Source organism: Tasmannia lanceolata, unplaced genomic scaffold (genome assembly GCF_043159265.1).
Source record: "Tasmannia lanceolata isolate RefF3 unplaced genomic scaffold, GAP_Taslan_0.1 ptg000003l, whole genome shotgun sequence".
Lineage (NCBI taxonomy): Eukaryota > Viridiplantae > Streptophyta > Magnoliopsida > Canellales > Winteraceae > Tasmannia > Tasmannia lanceolata.
The window spans coordinates 33,017,686-33,041,225 of NW_027518680.1; the positions used below are offsets into that span (position 1 = coordinate 33,017,686).

General features: G+C 41.0%; 1 protein-coding gene across 1 annotated transcript in view; it reads left to right on the plus strand.

Annotated features, from left to right (window-relative positions):
- Nucleotides 1-260: 260 nt before the first annotated feature.
- The window catches only part of LOC143854190 (heme oxygenase 1, chloroplastic-like), a 32,742-nt gene continuing 9,462 nt past the window's right edge, over nucleotides 261-23,540 (plus strand). Inside the window, exon 1 of the mRNA XM_077364034.1 lies at nucleotides 261-1,038. Coding sequence (XP_077220149.1) covers nucleotides 594-1,038 — 445 coding nt within the window. The 5' untranslated portion in view covers nucleotides 261-593. The remainder of the gene's footprint in view (nucleotides 1,039-23,540) is intronic.

Genomic DNA, 23,540 nt, shown 5'->3' on the forward strand with positions numbered 1-23,540 from the left:
AACTGATGGCTCTATTTGAAAATTGTCAAACTAGAAGACTGGTTTGTTTTGTAAATAGAGCAAACAGAGGACTTGTGCAAAAAACCTTTAAAGAAGTAAAAAAAAAGGTTTTAATGAAAATTCTAATTATGGGAAAGGCCCTTTCTATCTTTTACGTGCAACATGGTCGGCCACAAGACCGGTTCACAACAAAATAGGTGAATCGTTTAGCTTTAGATTTAGCCGTGAAGTCCACCAACGCACACGTTACGGAACTGACGCTTGGCTTATCCGAGAGCCGGATGGGCATACTTCAAGAATGCTCGATGGATGCTCCTCTTTGTTTTTTTTATTTTGTTATCTTGCGTCTTCCCCAACACAGAGTAAAGGAAAGGCTCACCTTCTTCTATAATTTTTTATTCTTTTCTTGCTCCAAATAGAAAGCCTAGCACTTGAACAACATTCAAATTGCAAGGAATTCCCTTCCCCACGGAACCTCCAACTCTAGTACCGTGTATCGATTGCCTTGAATTGAAAGGAACGTTGAAAACAAGAGAAACCCATCTCTGTTTTTCTCTCCTTGTCAAGAAAAACCAATCATTTTAGTCTCTTCTATGGCTTCTTCAATACCCATTTCTCAGTCTCAGTCCTTTTCAAGCGAAACCCACTACAAAACCCCGAAAATTAGGAACGCTTTCGTGACGGTTTCTGTAAGCAATCCAAATCTCCAAGCTGGGTTTATTAGGCAAAAAAGTTCTGCCCCAACATGCCGTCGAGCTTTGAAAATGCCTTTCAAGACGGTTATCATTTCGGCTACAACAGCAGAGAAACCGAAAAAACGATACCCTGGAGAGGCCAAGGGATTTGTTGAGGAAATGCGATTTGTGGCTATGAAATTGCATACGAGGGATCAGTCTAAAGAAGGTGAGAAAGAAGCTGATACTCAGCCAGTAGGGAAGTGGGAGCCGACTATTGAAGGGTATTTAAGGTTTTTGGTTGACAGCAAATTGGTCTACGATACGCTCGAGAAGATCATTGAGAAGGCGGCGCATCCTTGGTGTGAGTTGTTTCAGTTATTCATGAATTATCTTGAGGAAATGCCTATTGAATTTTTTATTTTGTAACTATAAATTTTATGAATTTCTTGTCTATTTGTTTGTTCTTGTTCAATTGGTATATTCAGTTTATGGTTATTTTTGTTTGGGTCAAATGAATTTTGTAAATTGTTAGGGAACTGATATCCAATTTCTACTGTTTAAGTAATAGCACTTAAATCTTTACCTTATACTTCTCAACTTCTCAACTTTCTTTTGATATGAATTCTGTATGTTGTAAGGGAATTGATAGGAAAACTCTATTGTCTTAATAATATGACTTTAATCATCTTAAATTTATCCTTCGCTTATTTTCTTTTGATGCTATTACAATTCCCAAGATGCTTTCTGTCATGTCACGCCCCCAACCCCGGGGCACGTGACAGGCGCGCACACTTACAGAGTGGAGCTGATAAGCGTGCAAGTCTACTGCGGATGAAGTCATAGCAGAAATCAACAGTATGGCCCCCCTAAACCACAGTGAGTACAGTAACAGGATCCACGGCCACCTACACCACGCCCCCCTTGAATCTCGACTAGTGCCACGACCATGACCACCACGTGCACCACGACCATATCTAGTGTGAACGACAAGAGCAGAATGCTCAGTGAAAGAATCACCAGGGACCTCTATCTGCATAGCACGCTCAACTCTGGAAAAGGTCTCTGTCAGGGACGGTAAAGAGCCCTGTCTCACAATCTGCTGGCGAATGGGTAGAAACTTACGTCCCAAGCCATCAAGAAACTGAACCACTCGCAGATCACTTTTCTGTTTTGCTAACAAGGCAGGGTCCGTTGAGCAAGGTTGATACGTAACAAGCTGCTCCAGCAAGTGGACAAACTCGGAGTAATACTTAGAAACGAGTCTATCACCACATTGCAAACGTCGTAGTGCTGAGTAAGTTTAACATATCTTTTGTCAGGTTATTCTCCCCTGAATACAGTGTCACAGCGTGATCCCAGGTAGCCTTCGCCGTGTCAAGAAACATCATATGTTCGGCAGTCTCCGGCCCCATGCAATGAAACATGAGAGTCTGAATGTGCGCATCCTCCTAACAACACTGAACATATTCCTCGCTCTCAGATGACGGTAGATCCGGTGTAAGATAAGAAGTCTTCCCCTATGCACGAAGGTAAATCTGAACAGACCGAGACCACGCAGGATAATTTGTACCATTCAATTTACCAGAGGTCATCGGAACCCTAGGGAGGGTCGTAGAAGACCTAGCAACTGTACTGGAGGATGCTGGAGTAGTCGTACTGAGTATCAACAACGTAAACATTCAAAAATGACGAAGTACAAGGTAGTGACCACCACCAAATACGAGTGAGTCACGAACAAATCCCCAAGAACAAATCCACTTCGAACCAGAAACCACCAACAATTCAGGAACAAGGCACCAACAACGACGAGTCAAATCAAGATACAACGAACCATCCACCAAAAACACTAACCTCCACCAAAAAGCAACCATAAGCACCAACAACACAATCAACAAGAGGCCATCCACCAACAACTCAAACAACGAACCACCAAATCATCACCAACAATGAGGCAACCAACATCTACGAAGTAACGAGGAACCACCAATCATGACCATTATCCAAAAAATTCTCTCAGACATTTCATCAAACAGGTGGCATGCACGTATCAGTACCAACGATCCACCAACAACTATCCATCATAAATCCACAATGAATTCACAAACTAGAGAACCAACATATGTTCTCACATACATCAAGACGCGGTTCCGGGAAGAAAAGAGTCGACACCAAGACAGAAGCGCATCACCAAGAGAGAGGAAGCACCAAACATCAGCTCAGAACCACCAACGGGATGAAAGATGATAAGAATGGATGTTTAGGACATGAATACAAAGGGATAAAATTGTGTTAAAAGGAAGTTTAGGGACTGATTTGAATAATTTTCGGGATTATGATGAGAGTTTGAATGTGAAAATGCGAAAGAAAGAGGGTTTGGGGAAGGGCAGTAAGGTTAAAGGAGGATGGGATGCTGTGGTCGGGGTTTTGTTACGAACCCAGATTGGTTCGTAACGTGATGTGATGATCTTCTCAGAGGGAAGATCAACCTCTTGATCCACTTTGAGGGAAGGATCAATCCTCCTTGTGCACAAAGATACACTTTCTGGAATAATATTCTTCATTAATGGAGATAAAAGAAACATTACAATTAATAAGTAATGAGTAAAAAACACTCCTAAAAACTAGGACCAATACTTACCCACAATCTTCATCACAAAGAGTCCTACCAACTAATAACACTTATCCAACAAATAAGAAATAACTAATTTAATAACTAATTTATTTATTCTTATCTTAGGTACGTAACATTCCACCCCTCTAGAAATCAACCTTGTCCTCAAGGTTGGAGATGAAGTGCTGGCCAATTGGTGAAAAATCAGATCCTGCGCCACTTCCGAAAGTCCTTTTCCTTTTCCCTTCTTTTCCTCTTCTCTTCGTCTTGCGATTAGTCAGCATTTTGCACGACACCATCAAGGGTTGAGGTAGCTCCCTTTTCAAATCGATCTCATCACACCGTTCATCAAAGCTCCTTCGTTGTGTCATTTTTAAATGATTCGGGCATTGACTCAAGGATGGCCTTTGGATTTGTTGAGAGGAACGACAAATTTTCCGACGACGACCCTGTCGAAATTGACAATGCTAATAAACGCCTTTCTTGTGTGGCTTCTTCTCCTTTTCTTCTTTCTGATTTCTTTCTCTCTTCTTTTCTCCTCTTTTTCTGTTTCTTCTTTTATTTTTCATCACATAAGTCTTCTCGACGATCCTCTCATTGAACTCTTCATTCAACTTCTTCAAACATGGGGGCTCTTCTATCTTCACGTCAAGTGAGAGTGCCATCTTGTTGAACTTGGCATTCATGGAAGCTAGGTGCCTTTTGATCTCTCTTATCGTCTCATCCCACGGATCCATTGCTCCTTCGATTTTCTTCTCAACGGCCCAGATCGTGCTGCTCTGATACCAATTGTTACGAACCCGGATCGGTTCGTAACGTGATGTGATCTTCTCAGAGGGAAGATCAGCCTCTTGATCCACTTCGAGGGAAGGATCAATCCTCCTTGTGCACAAAAACACATTTTCTGGAATAATATTCTTCATTAATGGAGATAAAAGAAACATTACAATTAATAAGCCTTGAGTCAAACGACTAGACGTAACACTCCTAAAAACTAGGACCAATACTTAGCCACAATCTTCATCACAAAGAGTCCTACCAACTAATAACACTTATCCTACGAATAAGAAATAACTAATTTACTTATTCTTATCTTAGGTACGTAACAGGTTTGGTGTTAGAAACCCAAAAAAATGGAAGTTTGGGGGGCGGGGGGGGTGTTGGCTAGGGTTAGGGTTGGGTTTGGAAAGAAAATAAGGGCTAAAATAGGTGATGTGGGGGTGCAACTAGGGTTTTGGGTGGAAAATCCTACAGGCAAAGGGGTGTGGGGGTTGAGGCTAGGTGATGTGGCTAGGATTAGGGTTTTGTAAAACCGAAACAAAGGCAAGGATGGGGTGTGGCTAGCGTTTGGATGAAAATCCAAACAAAAAAAATTTGAGGATGGGAGGTGCGGCTTGGGTTCAGGTTTGGAGAACCCAAAGGAAAGCGAGAAAAAAAATGGGAAAGAGGATCACAAGTAAAATAAATTTTTTTTTTCTATTCTAACCTTCGGTCTTGTGGAGAATCCTCTAACTTTTAGCTCTGATACCATGTTTGAGGTATCCTATCTTCCATGGTAGAAGAAGAGAAGAGAGTAGATGAAGTTGGAGAAGAGGGAATGAGAGAGAGTTGTGTGTTGCACTCTCCCACACGAAAATTATATATATATATATATATATATATATATATATATATATATATATATATATATATATATATATATATATATATATATGGAAATAGGGTTACATTGAAAAGACAGAAATGCCTCCACATAAGTGGGGATGTAATACGTCCGCTCTCAACAGCCACTACCAAATTGTAAGAATGTTGAAATAAGCCTTAGGGAGCCTTTATCATTAAGAAGCCCTATTAATTTTGGCCCCAAGTCTCTCTATGTCCAATCTAACACTGGTATCAAAGCTATATTGAGCTACTTTGGACCACTTTGAACTTGTCTTTACGCATACAATCTTTCATAGGAGCCATTAGTGTGCTGAAATCTATTACAAACCGTCAATAGAAGCTTGCAAGACCATGAAAATCTCTCACATCTCTGATGTTCTTGGTATCAACCATTCCATTACTGCTTGAACCTTTGTCATATACGGTTTTAAGTCCTTTACTTGATCCTTCATACCCCAAAAATATCAAATGGCCTGAACAAAAAGTACACTTTTTCAAACTATGGAGTATATCAAAGACTTGTTCAGTCCATGTCTCAGCTGTAAATGAGAATATCATCATAGTCTGCTACTACAAAACAACAAATGAAAGGTCTTACACTTAATTCGTGACCGTCATAAAAGTACTTGGCACATTTGATAACCTAAAGGGCATAACTAGCCATTCAAGCAAACTCTTTCTTGTCTTGAATCTCGTTTTCCATTCATCTCCAGGTTGAATCTTTAATGTTTTTTTAATGAATGATGGTCGAATCCAATATTTAAGAACTCGTTGACTTGACTCGGAACTCGCTTGAGTTGACTCCCTTTTACCTTGGTCGCGTTCCGCATTGCACCGTATCCGCATTCTGTGTTTTGCCCAACAGAGTCAATAAAAACTCCTTTGACTCAACCGCGTTCTTGGCCATGTCTGCGTCGAGTCGACAAGGATTTTTCTTGGCCGCATTGCGCGTCACATCCACGTTTATAAACACTGGTCGAATCCATATTTGATGATAACCACTGTTCAAATCCACTTTAAAGAAGCAAGCATCACTTAGTTGATCTAAAATGTCATCCAACCATGGAATTGGAAATCAGTACTCCACGGTGATATGATTTATTGCCTGACTATCAATGCGCATTCACTGTGTGCCATCCATCTTGTAACCAAGAGGGCAGTAATTGCACAAGGGACGGTGCTTGCCCTCTCAAAACCCTTCTCAAGTAAATTTTCAACCTGTCATCACAATTTCTCCTGCTCCTTATTACTCACGCTGTAGTGTGTCCAATTTTGAAGAGTTGAACCCAGTTGCAAATCAATGCCTTGTTGAACTTCTCTCATAGGCGGTAGAACATCGGGTAGTTCATCTGGAAATACATCTATCGTCAAGAAGAGGTATAGAAACTTGTGGAATGCCACTAATTTCATCACAAACTAACCCCCTTGTGACCAATGCAAAAACTAGTTCACTTTCTTGCCATTCTTCTTCCAATTCACTTCTAGAAAGAGTGATTGTGCATTTCTTTTTTTCATCTTTCTTTTTCTCACCCTTGGATGGTACAAGAACAAATTTCTTCTTATCAATGAAGAAAGTATAGGTGTTGGTGAAGCCATAGTGTACAGCCTTGCGATCATATTGCCATGGTCTACCCTATAGCAGATCACAAGTATCTATTGTAACCACATCACACCAAACACTATCCTTGTATGTGTTTCCAACTGAAAATGTCACCAAACTTCATGTAGAGACTCTTGGCTCATTTGAATTATCAAGCCATGTCAACTTATCAGGATGTGGATGAGGTTCGACTTGTAAACCAAGTCGATGATTAATTTAGATAACAGCCCATTATCAACCACATTCTCGCAACTTCCCAAGTCGATGATTAATTTAGATAACAGCCCATTGTTAGTGCAACGTGTAGAAAATATGTTATGTCGCAGCCATTCTTTATCTCTTAGCTTTGGAGTCAAATAAAGCCTCCCGGAAACAAGATTTTGCCCAATTTCATCTTCTCCCAACAAATTATTCTCCTCGGCATTGTCATAAGTTTCATCTTCTTGAATATGCATTTGTTGCTTTTTTAGGACAATCCCTAAGTTAGTGTCCAGGATTTCTACAACCATGACATCAAACCAGTGGTCTAGGTGCTGAAATTTGACCTAGTGCACCTTGATTTGTTGTTTGTGAATGTGTAACCGGTCTATTTGGATATGGAACAGCTACTGTTCCTGCTTATTGTCACTTAGGAGGAGTAGAATAAGTAGATGCACTATGTGCCATATGTTGGAAAGGGTAGTATACCCTCGGGCAAAATCGCTACCCGCAGCGGAATAAAATCGCTTAGAACAAAAAATTAACGACTTTGCCCTAAACCCAGGAATTCTAGGATCTAGATTTTCTGATGGTGATCAAATAAAAGACATATAAGAAATAATTACCGTACTTAGTAGAGAAGGATAACCGTCTGCTTGATCTACTCCTCGAACGCTCACGATCGTTCTAAACGCCGCGAACCCTCAAGTTGATCCGATGGGATCCTTTGTTTCACACAAAGGGGATAGCCAACAATTGTCCTTGATTTTATTATAATCTAAATCAGAATATGTATGTGGGAAAACACCTTTAAGATGATGGAGCTTTGCTTGTTGAATGCCTTTTAAGTTCAAACCCCAAAACAAGTTGAAAAACAGAGAGAGAGAGAGAGAGAGAGAGAGAGAGAGAGAGAGAGAGAGAGAGAGAGAGAGAGAGATGAATTAAGGAGTGTCAATATTAATTCCAGCAGCTTGGGCAGCCCAATTCGTCCACCTTTTGTGGTTTAAATAATGTTGTGTGTTGCTTTTTACAATTCCCAAAAGTTGCTTTCACTAGTACCAAAAGATTGGAAACTAGTCAATGTTAGAAAAGTCAACAATGGTAACATATAAGCTAAATATATGGCTACCCAAAAAGAACGTGGCTTATTTCCCAACTCTCTTGGGTTTCCATTTTATATTAATTTTTGTTTCCAAAACTTTTGGTCAAAGATTCCATTTCTCTTTCTTTCCATTCATACAAGCTTTTTCTTTCTTTCTTTATGCAACTATTTGTTCCCTATTTTCTCTCAAAGGATATTTGAATAAGATATTATAATAATAATATATTTCCTATCTTAGCCTTAATAAATGATGAAATTCCATTTTTAGGGCATATGTCTAACACCATAGGCCTCGGAATAGCTTGGTTACTTGGCTATTGTTAATGGAATTTATATGGTGTTTTCTTTTGTGAATCGTCTACCAACTGTGCTTTAGGGTAGCAGCTAAAACCGTATGAAACTCATGCACTTGTAATGCCTCAAATATGGAAGGTTTTAAGCCACTCAAATACGCTGCAACCTTCTGCCCTTGATTCTCCTTCAACTGATTCCGTGCTACCAACGTATAAAATTCATTGTTGTACTTTGAAATTGTATTGGTATCTTGCACTAAGCTTGCTCAGCCGATGATAGAAACACTTGCAGATAGTTGAAAGAATTCATCACGTAATTCCCTCTTTCAATCTGTCGGCGATCTAGTCCGCAGCTCTTCAAGTTCCATCCGTCGGCAATCTAGTCTGCGGCTCTTCAAGTTCCATCTGTCGGAGTTTTAACGCTTGCCACTAAGTGGCAGGTTTTCCTTTGAATTGAAGAGTGACTAGCTGCACTTGCTTGTCTAAGGGAACCTCCTTGACCTCAAACATCTCCTCCACCAGGTTCATCCAATCTAGCACATCTCCAGCATCCAATCCCACCTAGAATTCTGGAATATTCTATATTGATGTCAGATTCCTAATGTCGATCAGCGGCTGAAAATTTTGTCTTAGAGCTACCTTCCTTGGCATCCTCCGCTCAAAGTCATCGTGCCCCCACTTCTTGGAAGTCTGGTCTGATCTAGGAAGCAGACTTGTTGGTGGAAGATATAGCCTATCACACTTGTGAGTCAAATTCCACATTTCAGCCATCATTTTGATGGATCTAGCTTTGGCAACCCGGGTCCGGCAGGCATTGGCGGGGTTCTAAGGAATAGCGAAGGAGAGGTGTTGTGGGCTTTTGCAGGGCCAATCAGTACAACCGATGCTATAGAGGCCTAAGTGAAAGCGGTCCATCAAGGCTTGAAGTTATTAAATAGAGACCGGGTGGAAAATGTGTTAGTAGAATGAGACTCTTTTAATGTCATAAGGTGGCTTAAGAAATCTCAAAATCCGCCATGGCGATTTGACCAGCTTTTTGATGAAATGTTTGACTGGATTGCTCAGTCTTCGGCGTCCTTTAGTCATGTTCGACGCTTCGCTAACCAAGTAGCCGATCACCTTGCTAGAGATGGAGTTTCAAAGGAGGCTTTAGCTCTTTTTGATGCTCTTCCCCCTTAAATCTCTCTCTTCTCTATTGTATCTTGGCTTTTTGTTATTTTTCGCGTTGTATCTTGACCATCTCGGTCGCTTTTTTCAATAAATTGGCTATCATTTTCAAAAATTAAAAGCATCCTGTCTCCTGTCACTTCTTGCTGGTGTTGGTTCTGTATCAAAATCTGCATAAGCTGTGCACAATCCACATTCCCTGTAAGTGTAACTGGGTGTGGAAGTCATAGGACCCAACTCAATTCTTTTCCTCGGTGTGATGACAGCCAATACACAAAAATCTGAACTGCTCTGCTAGATAGAAGACAAACCAGAACAAGTCTGAAATATCTCCGCCCAGAGTCATTGAATTCTGCCCGGCCAAGAACACAAAGCTGAGAAACTTTGTCAAATGCTCTGAGACCACTTTTGGGGCTGTGCTGAAGCGTGGGACGGCAGCGGTGGAAGACAGAGAGTTTTAGCCCTGTTTCAAGAGAGCTAATAGGTGCCAGAAATATAACAGTTCATGAAGGCACATTCCGTTCACAGAGCAGGTAATAAAGCACTCCACAATCAATTTTCAAATATGGAATCCAGGGATGAGGAATTCTTTTTTTAATAGGATAAAGAATTCCTTGACAAAAAAAAAAGAATTGGGCTTCAAATATTTAGGTTTTAGTGTAGTTCAGAGCTGTGAACTTTCTCTGAACTAGATCTTAGCTGAGAGTTTTTGACAAATTTCCAGCCGAAAGACTTGAGATATTAGGATTGTTCACTCTGGAAATTTTGAAGAAGTGATCTCCAGATCCAATGGTTCTTCAACTCAAATTCCCAATGAAACCTTGAACAATTTAGATCTGATAGAGGCCTTCAAATTTGTGAGAAATGTAGCAGAATTCTGCTATATGGTTTTCACAAGTTTACGATTTCGTCCATATCTAAGGTAAAACTCTCCAGATTCTCTTGAACTTAGTAGGATTCAATTACAAGATATTAATAGTGACTGAGTTCTATATCTGAGAGAATTCAAGCATAGAATTCAGATCTGGTTATCGTTTTGATCAAATTCTCAGCTGAGATTTTTTTACAAAGTTCCAGCAGAAAGACTTAAGATCTTAGGATTGTTCCCTCTGGAAATTTTGAAGAACTGATCTCCGGATCCAATGGTTCTTCAACTCAAATTCCCAATGAAACCTTGAACAATTTAGATCTGATAGTGGCCATCAAATTTGTGAGAAATCACAAGTGATATAGCAGAATTCTGCTATATGGTTTTCAGAAGTTCATGGTTTCGTCCATATCCAAGGCAAAACTCTCCAGATTCTCTTGAACTTAGTAGGATTCAATTACAAGATATTAATAGTGACTGAGTTCTATATCTGGGAGAATTCATGCATAGAATTCAGATCTGGTTCTCGGTTTGATCAAATTCCCAGGTATACAAACCGAGAACATAAATCTGCTGAAATCTTGTCCAATTTAACTGAATTCCACTAGATTTCTTCACCAAAAGAGAAATGAAATTGAGAATTGTAATGATCACTTACAAATCTGACGAATACATGAGAAATTGAAGTAGAAAACTTCAAGAAATCCAGCCTTCAATTTAACTGAAATTTGGTTCTCTTGAAGAACCCAACTAGTGTCGGGATTAGACTTAGTGAATTTGAGCCAGGTAGATCCTTTCACCTTCTTCATGAAAATTTTCTAAAGGATTCATTAGCCGACCCCAACTAGTTTGGGACAAAGGCTTAGTTGAGTTGAGTAGAGTTGAGTTTTTTGGTTCTCTTGAAGAACTTCTTGAATTAAAATTCAATGGATTTGTGAGGAGATAGAAAGTCCTGAGATACAATTAGTAATCATTTCCAAGAACAAGGAGAATAAGAGAATGGAAATCTCTACCGCCAACTACTCCTTTTCTCTAGAGAAGTCTCATCTGGATAAAACATTCCCTCCAATGGAAATTTGTCCGGATCCCAGAACTATTTTTCAAATTCAAATTCTACCAAAAACAATTCAAAACCAAAGAAAAGAGAGGGAAAATGCCTTGTATACTCAGCCCATTACAACTGAAAATTAACTTGCTAAACTACCTCCAAGTCATATGATAGCACATGTTACTTAAGTAGCTTCTTTAGTCGCGCTGACCGTTAGATTTCCTTCGGATGGTTCATCTTCCTTTGGACTTCCTCGGCGATCTCATCCGCTCAATCAACATCCGAGAATGCTCCTACATCGTTACCGCCTTTAAAGCAATCCACCATCACTCCCACAACATCACCCTTTATAATTTCCCAGCTGTGGATAAAGAAAATATCGTTGAATCTGTGAGTACCTGGAGCACTATCCATAATCTTGCTAAAAATAACACTTTTAATTTCATCTCTAGAGACTCTCTTTATCTTCTTTGCCAATCATGTTGGGAATGGTATTAAGAATTTTTTCATCCCAAATCACTCCTTCAGTTAACAACTTTGAGTACTCACAAGCTATATTTCTGATCTCTTGTTGGTCTTGGTCCTCAATAACTTTGAGTACTCATTCCTCCGGCCTGGCCAGTTCAGTACCTAGCCACTATGTCACAAATATCTCCGATATTTCAAAATATAGCGTTTTTATCACGAGATTTTGATAAAACGACAAAATCCCGAACTAATCCCGATATTTTGAAAATATAGCAATATTTTCATTGTTATCATAAAATATCCCGATAATATCCCGATATTTTTACGATATTTTTATTTTATATTTTTTCTTAAATTTAATATTATATATATATATTTTAAATAATTTTAATTTTACCGTTTATTTTCCGTTATAAACACGAAAAAAATGATAAAATTAATATATCCCGAGATTTTCCCTAGCTGAGAAATTCCCGAGAACGACATTTGTGACATAGCCTAGCCAGGCCAGATTCATTTCAGATACAGTACAAAGAAAATCCAAGCTATATTTCTGATCTCTTGTTAGTCTTGGTCCTCAGACCAAAGTGCCATTGTTATATAACTTGTGTATAACACCATATTTCTTGCTTTAGTTGACAGAAGAAGCACTACCCCAACTTCTTTCTGAGATGAGAGTCACATTATGCAGATGAGTATTGGGCTATTGTCATCTTTAATGATATTAGCATTGGTCTGATTGGGGTTTTCGTCATATTTGACTTCCTCTTGGGCTGCCCTATCATCAGCATCTCTAACATTCTGAAACACATCCCCAAACTCAGTCTTATTCCTTTCTCTCGGACTCTTCTCTAAATTCTTGAGGTTTAAGGTGAGTCTGTTGAGGGTTGCCATGCGTCCCTTTACTTAATTTTTCCTTTACAAGGGACATTAAACTGTTATTAAATGTCCACATCTTCTGAAATCCTAAAGGCCGTTTAAGTTAACTAGTGTTTCTTAAACGACGATAGAAATGAGAAGAGGGCAGTGGTCAGAACATGTCCTAGAGAGATGAGTGATTTTAGTAGACTGATTAGAGTTAATCCAATCCATATCGGAAATGCTCTGTCCAAACGAGCTCTGACGCAATTTTCCTCTGTTTGGTTGTTATTTCTTGTAAATCTACTGCCAACGTACTGATCAACTAAGCCTGCATTATCAATGGTCTCCTGGAATTCTTGCACGGGTCTTTGGGTAGGTGGCTTCTCACCATGGTTTAAAATTTCGGTTTCGGTAACCGTTTCGGACCCCACCGAAAACCGAAATTTCGGCCCGAAATTTGGTAATTTGGTTCGAAATTCCGGACCGAAATTTAGTGACACTTTATTTTTTAAAATAAATAATGGCTTTTAATCGATATTTCGGACCGAAATCCGAAATTTGGTAAATGGCGAAAAATGAAATTTCGGCAAATTTCGGTTTCGGTCCCCAGATTTCGGTCGAAATTTAAAACCATGCTTCCCACCAACTTCTCAAATTGATATGTAATGGCATTAAAATCTCCCCAGAGTCAGTCTAATCAAGGTTTATCAAATTATAAACTCCAGTCATCAAGATAGTTTGACCGAATTCTTCTATGCACCACCGAACAGCTTTCATAAACCAAGGCGAGGCAGGCTATCATACCATCGTAATTATGGGTAACTTAGAAACTTGGGACTTATTCCATCAGCTAAAACAGAAGCCAAACTAAGTTTATTGGCAAAATTGGGAGCTTCATTGGGAGAAATCAAAGGTTTGTAGATAGCCACAAATGATTGCTTATGCAATCTAACTAATTTCTTCAATCTTCGAACAGTTGGACTGTTCTTTAAACCTGTAAGTTTCCATACTATTCATTGTGAAACATTACCCGATGATTTTCCCGAGAGCCTTTACCCAGCTAGCTGTATTATTTTGCTTGTAGGTCACCCTATACATTTGCTGACCTTCCTTATCTCGCACCCCATCATCTTGACTGTAGTTAGGATCTCAATTCAAAAGAGAGGCCATGGCCTGATTTTCTTTTATAGCCGTTTCTTTGATCCCTTGTACCATGTCCGATAATTTCTCAAGACCCTTCTTAAGGGCTGAAATGCTTGTTTTATTCACAAGAAGCTTGTCTTCTGAGCAATATCTTCTCAGGACAGTGGTTGGGTCTGAGACATTACATTCCTTTCATGTATTCACTTTCTTAACCCACTCTGATCTGACTTGGTTGTTTTATCCAGTTCCTATCTCGTTATGAGTAGCAATCTCTTTAATTGAATTTTACGAAAACCTTCCTTTTGTTCAATCTTGTAGCAACATTTGCTACAAGAATTTGCTATGTTGTAGCAACATTTTTTTAATCGGGACAATTCTCATGGATGATTTTTTGCATGCACCTTTGTCTTTGGTTTTCCCCAACCAAATAAAATTTGCAGCATGCATTCTCGTTCCTTGGATTGTAGGTTTTGCAGCATGTATTCTAGTTGTAGAAGAAGATGATTATTGATCCAAACTGTAGCCAACTGGGATTCTTTGCGATCTTGAATAGGGGATTCTATCTCATGAATAAAAAAAGATAGTCTTTTATATATAGATTATTTTCTTTTGAAAGGTAACAAAGATTTATGGATATGAATAAAATACAATCATGGGACAAGATGTCCCAGAAATAAAACGATCACACTCTCTCAGTGAAGGAAATAACACGAGTTACAGGGACGTCAACACCCTCCTTGGCTAAAATATCAGCCATTCCATTGGCTGATCTTCGCCTGTGCACCAGCCGGGGATTGATCTCCCTGATAATGTCACGGGACTCATCAAGCACGCTCTGCAGCTTCCACGGACCGGCTGAACGGCCAGATGCCCATGCTATGGCATTCGACGAATCTCCTTCGAATTAGGAAGACTTTTTCATTCAAAACCTCCTTATCAAATGCCTCTGATCAACATTGCTGATCACTAAATCATTCTGCTGGTGCAAGTTTTTTTATGTTTTCTTTTATGCTATAAACATTAGGTCTTCCATGAGCTCACTTTGCTATGAAAAAAAAATTTAAAGGGCGACACGGCTTTCTGAAGATCTTCTTCACTCAGGTAGATCGCTGTCTCCCCTGAATAGATCTTTGATGGTGGCTTCAATGTAAGAGGAATCTTTGGAAGCGAGAGATCTTTTGTCACCATAGACGCGAAGGAAAACAATGGTTTCTCTCTAAAAACAGGCGCGTGAAGCGTGGAGTTTCCATCTAGAACGGTTAGAATAAAAGAACGTGGTGGAGGAGCACTCCACTAGATGGAGACTCAACTGGGGTGGCCATGGAAAGGCCAAGGACCTAGGGAATGCAACACGAAAAATGCTAGAATTCTCCCAAGTAGTTCAAACTTCATCTTGTTCTTCTGTTGAACTAAAACTTCTATAATTTTTTTTTCCATTATTACCACCATGCACCAGCACATTTAGTTTTGCAGGGTTGCTCTGTGTGACACCTATTGGTCATGTATAACACTGGGACATGTGTCCATTCCTCAGTTATCTACCAAGCCACATACATGTTCGTTTAGAGTGACTGCTTTGATGCGTACTATGTTTAGAGAAAATGATGCAAAGTAGAAATCATCTGCTCAAAAGAGTGTTGTAGGTTTGCAGGGTTGCTCCGTGTGACACCTATTGGTCATGTGTAACAGTGGGACATGTGTCCATTCCTCAGTTATCTACCAAGCCACATACATGTTTGTTTAGAGTGACTGCTTTGATACGTACTATGTTTAGAGAAAATGATGCAAAGTAGAAATCATCTGCCCAAAAGAGTGTTGTAGGTTCTCTCATTATTTTAAACTGAGATGGACATTCTACTGCTTTCTTAAATGTGTAGAAATCAGCTAGTCATATGTTCTTCGCCACCAAGAAGCAGCATGTGCATAAGATGAGTGTAGCGGAGATGCGAATGCTTAGATGGATGTGCGGCCACACAAGGTTGGATAGAATAAAAAATGAAAGGCATATGTAAAAAGGTGGGGGTGGCACCAATTGAGGAGAAGATGGGAGAGCACTGCTGAAGATGGTTTGGGCATACCAATGTAGGCCTTTGGATGCTCCAGTTAGAAGAAGTGGAAGAAGTGACTCGTGCCAAGTTGATGGAGTAAAAATAGGTAGGGGCAGACTGAAAACGACTTGGGTAGAAATAGTGAGGAAAGATTTGATGGCTAGGAACATAACAGAGAACATGACCATGGATAGGAGAGAATGGAAGAAAATGATCCATGCAGACAAATTCAACTACTATCAGGATTAGACTTAGTCATTTTGAGCCCGGTAGATTCTTTCACCTTCTTCATGAAAATTTTCTAAAGGATTCATTAGCCGACCCCAACTAGTCTGGGACAAAGGCTTAGTTGAGTTGAGTTGTATTCTACTAAGGTCTCTGGATTACTTGTGATTTTTCTACTTATTATTCTGGGCAGGTGGCACAAATTGTTCAATTAACCATTTCCTAGCTAGCTGTCCATGTCGACTCCTCTGTCAATCTTTTCAAGATTACCAGTTCTGAAATAATTTTATGAATCATCTGCTTAGTAGATCCCTTGCAAAGACTCAATTAACCATTTCCTAGCTACCAGTTCATGTCGACTTCTCTGTTAATCTTGTCAAGATTACCAGGTTTTACAATAATTTTTTGGATCTTCAACTTAGCAGACCACTCGCAGTTTCCAACCTGTGCGTGCCTAGATGCCCTAAAATGGATATTTTCTGTCTTTTTGCTGCTGCTCACACTTCTTCACATGCCGGAGCTTCTTGCCGCTTCTGGTAAATAAGAGGACATATTTCTAATTCTATCAAATAAATTAGCCAGATTGATTGTGGTTGCGGACAAGGTTGCGTGGATAACTTGTAGGATACAGGAGTTGCTTGAAGTTAGGCAGAAGGGCAGCCGCAATTGGAAAATAAGTCATGTTGGCAATTCGAAATGCACAAGGTTATTAGGATTCCAAAATGGGAGATCTGTTCAAGGAATGAAGATTCTATTAGGCAGGCTTTTAATGACAGTGGTAAACTCTGACCCATATATTGATTTCAGTATCATAGAAATCATGAACTACAGCTAGGGAGCTCAAATCCATGTACAAACTCATTTTGTTACAAGAATGATCTGACTGCCAAGATGTTGAACGGGAAAACACTTGTTAACCAAAACCTCACAGCTCTGAGTGGTGTATGTTTCTTATTCTTTAAGATGATTTGACCATATGTATCCGATTTCCCTTCTTTCAGATGCTTCAACTCACTATAGTGGAGGATATATGTTTCTTATTCCTGGGATATTTTACCATAATCTAATTTTCCTTTGGGATGCATCCTTTTTGGGGCATTATCGCATGACTTCTCTCCTCTTTTTGTTTTCCACTCAATGTTCTTTCTCTTGTTCATTGTAATGAACTCTGTTAGAAGCCACCAAAGAGGGAGAAAGAAAGAGGAAGAAGAGAAAGAGTGAGTTAGGGATCCTCCCACTCACTTATGTATTTATAGGAAAAAGAACATACAAAATACTACTATGCCGTTATGGCTACAATACTCACCCACACACACTTCTAACACTCCCCCTCAAGCTGGAATGTATATATTATACATTCCCAGCTTGTTACAGATGTCATTTAATTTTGCATTACTAAGGGATTTAGTGAAAACATCCGCTAGTTGGTCCACAGACCGAGTGAAGGAAACATGAATCTTGCCTCTGTGAATTCGCTGGCGAATTAAGTGACAATCAACCTCTATGTGCTTGGTTGTCTCATGGAAGACAGGATTGGTAGCTATATGAATCGCAGTCTTATTGTCGCAATCAAGCTGAGCTGGAGAAGATGGGGAGAAACCCAGATAGGAGTGAACGTAACCAAAGGAGTTCTCCACTAGTATGGGACATAGCTCGGTACTCTGCCTCGGCACTAGACTTGGGAACAATGTCTTGTTTCTTATTCTTCCATGACACTAAATTGCCGCCAACAAAAGTATAATATCCGGTGGTAGATCTCCTATCTGCAGGAGATTCTTCCCAGTCTGCATCAGAAAATCCTTCCAACCTGATATGCCCATGCTTCCATGACACTAAATTGAATAGGAGGCCTTTCCCTGCCCCTTTCAAGTAGCGAATAATCTGAATCACTGCTGCCAGGTGGGATCTCATATGTTGGCTAACAACACCAACATCATATGATATATCTGGACGAGTGACTGTAAGATATATGAGCTTACCCACTAGCCTCCTGTATCTGCCAGGATCATCTAACAAATCCCCTTCTTCTGGAAGAAGTTTCACATTTGGGTCCATAGGAACTGAGGCAGGTTTCACTCCAAGGTAATCTGTCTCCTCAAGAAGATGCAACACATATTTCCGCTGCGAGAGAGAGATACCTCTAGTAGAATGGGCAACCTCAATGCCAAGAAAGTATCTAAGACGTCCTAGATCTTTGGTTGAGAACTCTTTCCTCAAGAATGTCTTCAGTTTGTGTATCCCCGCTGAATCACTGCCTGTAATGATAATGTCATCAACATACACTATCAATAGAACACAACCAGCACCTGACTGATAATTGAAGACAGAGTGATCAACAACACATTGTTTCATGCCAAAGTGCATGATAGCATCGCTAAACCGGCCAACCAAGCTCTAGGGGACTGCTTCAGGCCATATATAGATCGTCGCAACCGACACACTGAGGAGGACATCTCCCCCTGAGTAACATACCTAGGAGGTTGCTCCATATACACCTCCTCAATAAGCTCTCCATATAAGAAGCCATTCTTCACATCTAACTGATGTAGGGGCCAGCCGTTGTTAACTGCAAGTGAGAGGAGAACCCTGACAGATGGTATTTTAGCTACCGGGGAAAATGTCTCATGGTAATCAACTCCTAAGGTTTGAGTATAACCTTTGGCAACTAGGCGCGCCTTAAGGCGCTCAACTGTCCCGTCGGGTAAGTGTTTGACGGCATAAACCCAGCTGTTGCTGACGGGCCGAGCTCCAGGTGGAAGGGGAACCAAATCCCACGTATGATTGGCCTGAAGGGCCTTCATCTCAAGGTCCATAGCTGCACGCCAACCAGGATGATCAAAGGCTGCTGGCAAGGACTGTGGCACAGAAACAGAAGACAAAGAAAATACAAAACTTCAAAACATAGGGGTCAGAGAGTCATAGGAAACAACTGAGGAAATAGGATGAGCAGTACTATGAGAACGAGTACACGAGGCCATGGGAGAATATGCAGGTACTTGAGAAGAGGTAGTCGTGATCTCCGGCTGAGATGTCGATGGCGCAGGAGGAGGCTGATGGGCTGTAGACTTCGACTTGCGTTGATATGTCTTCGTAGGAGCTGGAGGAGGAGCCTCTGGAGCCCGTAATGAAGATGAGGGCTCATAAACAATGCTAGACGGAGGAACCGGCAAAGGAGGAGGCGAGGAAGGAGAAGGTATGCAAGACTCAGGGATCGGCGAAGGGGGAGATGAGGAAGGAGAAGGTATGGGGTCTGGAAGAGCTAGACGAGGAAGCAGGATGTCCGAATCAAGAACTACGGGACGATCCTCATGAAGAGTGATAAAGTAAGACCCGGACTCAAAAAATGTGACATTGGCAGAGACAAATGACCTACGTAAGCGAGGACTGTAACACCGATAACCTTTCTGGGTCCGGGAATACCCAAGAAAGATACATCGCTTAGCGCGAGGGTCCAATTTATCTAATCCAGGGCCGAGGTTGTGGACAAAGCACACACAACCAGACCCGAAGGGTGAGAGGAAAAGGGTCATGCTGGGGATGTAACAAGCTATGAAGCACGGGTACGACACGACACGGGTACGTGGGTATATGATTTTCCAAAAAAAAAGGTGCGGGTACATTCGGGTACGCCGAATATAATAATATATTTTAATATTTTATTATATATTTATAAAAATTAAAATAAAATAATAATTGGAGAGCAATCAAATAACAATAACATCACCAAAATGGAAAATTCTAATATTACTCTTCATTTCACGAGTGATTAAGTTCCATATTTCGTAACATGAGGCATCAATACGTCATTCATTAGAAAAAAAGTCTGTCGCCAATGTGTTGACCGGTGTGTTGACCAGTGCCTGACAAGATGAATTATTTTTAGAGGCCAAATTATGAGATTTTTTATACCGGACTTTTGGGATTTAATAATGTTTGGACATGATAAATTTTATGAAATTTGAAAAATACTCCACCGTTTGGAAGTTAAGAAAGTTAAAATTTTGACCCGACCCTTCTTCGGATTTTGTACTAGAACATTAGAGTTGACTTTTTTTCCTTTTAGATTTGGGTCTTGAAACTATTTTTAATAAATCCAAATGGGGGGTATTCCGTTATTTACATGTAAATCTTAAGTAAATGGACAATAAACATTAACTTAAATGGGTTACATGTAAATACTAAGTACAGGAGAGGAGAGAAAAGAAGCACAGGAAGGATTTACACCAGATAAGAGAAGCAAGAGGTGTCGGGTACGCGTGGGTTCGCACCCTAAACGCACCCAGCAACCAAAATTGGGGTTTTTTTTTCTAAAAAAATTGGGGTACGTACCCGAACGTACCCGCACCCCGTACGTGTCGGGTACGGGTACGGGAGCCCCGGGAGAGTACCTGTGCTTCATAGGTAACAAGGCGAATGGGGATGAACCACCAAGGACAGATGAAGGACGCCTATTAGCAAGGAAGCATGCTGTAAGGAGGGCATCACCCCAATAGGTCTTAGGGACCCGCATTTGAATGAGAAGAGTGTGGGTTCGATCCAGTAAAGATCTCAACCTACGTTCTGCCACACCATTTTGTTGGGAGGTGTGAGGACATGAAGATTGGTGGATGATGCCACGAGTAGAGAGGAATTCTTGGAAGCCATTAGATTGTGAAAAGTACCATCGAGTGTTATCAGTGCACAAACAATTGATTGAACGACCAAACTGATTTGTAACCTCGGCATGAAAGGTGCGAAAGGCAGAGAAAACCGCCGAGCGGTCTTTAAGCAGATAAAGCCAAGTCATGCGAGAAAAGTCATCAATGAAGACAATGAAATATCGGTATCCAAAAATAGAGGTAGTCCGCGCGGGACCCCATACATCAGAGTGTACTAATTCGAAAGGGTGCGAGACTCTTCTAACAAGTCTAGGAGGAAATGACACACGACGGTGTTTGCCAAGCTCACAGGCCTCGAACTGAAACGACTGAATGGGGGTAGGAACAATGGAGGTCCGCTGTAGACGCTCGAAGCAAGGATGACCAAGGCGACAGTGTCACTGATAGGCATTGATGGAGCTGTGCAAAACAGTACTGGAAGGGCCATAGTTGAGATGATAAAGCCCATCCACCTCACGTGACAGTGTCACTGATAGGCATCGATGGAGCTGTTCAAAACAGTACTGGAAGGGCCACAGTTGAGATGATAAAGCCCATCCACCTCACGTCCCGAACCAATCGTTTCCCAGTCGAGAGATCCTGAAACAAACAATAAGATGGATAAAATGAGACAGAGCAATGAAGATGCTAAAAGGGGACTTGGGAACACATAAGACAGAGGATAAGGTAAGGCCAGGGCGTGGAGAAATACTGTCAATACCAGAGATAGGAGTAGTACTCCCATCAGCAAGAGTAATAAACTGCGAGGATAGGGGCCGAAAGGAATTAAGAGATGAAGAAGTACTTGTCATATGGTTCGATGCCCCGGAATCAATGATCCGGTTGTTGGAGCTAGAAAGAAAAGAGGCTGGGAAACTACCTGGTTGGGCAAAGACGGCACTCTGCGGGCGACGGGATAATCGAAGGTGCTGGAACTCATCATAGTCAGCGCGAGAGACAAAAAAGTCCTCTGAAGGGGCGGCTGTACTGTGCTATGAAGAGGAAGCCAATATGGCTTAAGGAGCAGAAGCCAAATGGGGTACAGAGTGAATGATGCGAGGCTCATGAGGCAGATGGAGCTCGGGATGAAGAGCATAACAAGTGTCAAGATAAGGCCCTCCTGCCGACAATGAGAGCAATATGGACGGGGACGACCACCAGTATCATGGTCGCCAGTAAGATACCGGCCACCAACACGTACACTACGGCGACGACCACGGCCAAAGGTACCACCACCATGAGTACCACGACCACTAGTGCTATAGGCAGCAATAGTAGAGCCATCTAAGGAATCAGAATGAGTAGAGGCGCTAACGAGGACCGCTCAGCGTTCGAATAGTCCTCCATGAGAGAGGGCACATAATGAGGTGGGAATGAACCATCCACCAATGAAGAAGAGCTCGGTAAGGAGGACGCTGAAGATAATGAAGAAAGATGAACCGAAAAAGTCAGGCTAAGAGAGGGATCCGCAATAAATGGAGGATCCATGAAGAGAAGAAAAGAAGAAGGAGCTCAAGCACTACGACTGAGCTCAAGCACTACGACTGCAGAGCCCGAAAGGAAGAGGGGCCACTAGATGGGCCAAGAGAGAATACCGCGGCTCCGATGACAACTACTACAACCGAGAGAGGCAGGAGGCATGATAAGGCCTCGAAGAGAGAAAGACATAAATATACAAAGGAATCGGAATCGGAGCTGCGAAAAGAGTTATAGGGACAAAAAGAAAGGGAAAAGGAAGGAAAGGAGAAGAGGACTAGGGTTTTAGAATATGTACGGCTTCAAATGGTGGAGGTTAGGGTGGAGGAGGTGGTGGTGGTGGTGGTGGAGGAGGTGGAGGGTGGTGGTGGTAGTGGTGGAATTGTAGCAGGTACTGTAGCAGGGAGTGGAGGAGAGGAGATGGGAGGAGGAATGGGGCTTGCAAGGTGGTCCCTAGGGCTTCAAACCCTAGGGCTCTAATACCATGTTAGAAGCCACCAAAGAGGGAGAAAGAAAGAGGAAGAAGAGAAAGAGTGAGTTAGGGATCCTCGCCCTCACTTATGTATTTATAGGAAAGAGAACATACAAAAGACTACTATGCCCTTATGGCTACAATACACACCTACACCCACTTCTAACAAACCCAAAGTGATGAGATCATCGCATCTCTCATGTCACACTTGACCTGCTCTCTTATCTTGTCTTATCAGCCTTGTGCTCAAATGTCCATGTTTAAAAGGTTGTTGTGACTTGTGATTCAGAACTTTCCAATTTTAGCTTAGTTTGTTAGAATTGCATATATCAATTTTAAAACCAATTTATAAAACCAGTTGGATTGTTGATCAACTGTGTTGGTTTCTTATGCAACTGGCGAGTTTTTATTGGCTTGTTCCAATCAAAAGAAATTAAAATATCATTTTCTTGTGTAATTTGATCATTTTTGCATTAGTTCATAGCGTATTGTACGGTTTTGTTTGGCATTTCGTTTTGGTCAGTGCGACAGGATGTTTCGGTGTTTCATTTCAAACAGAATGGCTATGAGTCGAGAAATTTTTAATGGAGAATTTTTTTAATAGTTGAGGAGAAGATGAGAGATCACCGTTTAAGATGGTTTGGACATATCCAACGTAGGCCTTTGGATGCTCCAGTGAAAAGAGGCGCCTCGTGCCAAATTGATGTAGTAAAAAGAGGTAGGGGCAGACCGAAAACAACTTGGGTAGAAACAGTGAGGAAAGACTTGATAGCTAGGAACATAACAGAGAACATGACCTTGGATAGGATAGAATGGAAGAAAATGATCCACGTAGAAGAACCCAACTAGAGCCAGGATTAGAGCCGGGTAGATTCTTTTCACCTTCTTCATGAAATTTTTCTAAAGGATTCATTTAGCCGACCCCAACTAGTTTGGGACAAAGGTTTTGTTGAGTTGAGTTGAGCTAAAAATTTAAGTAAA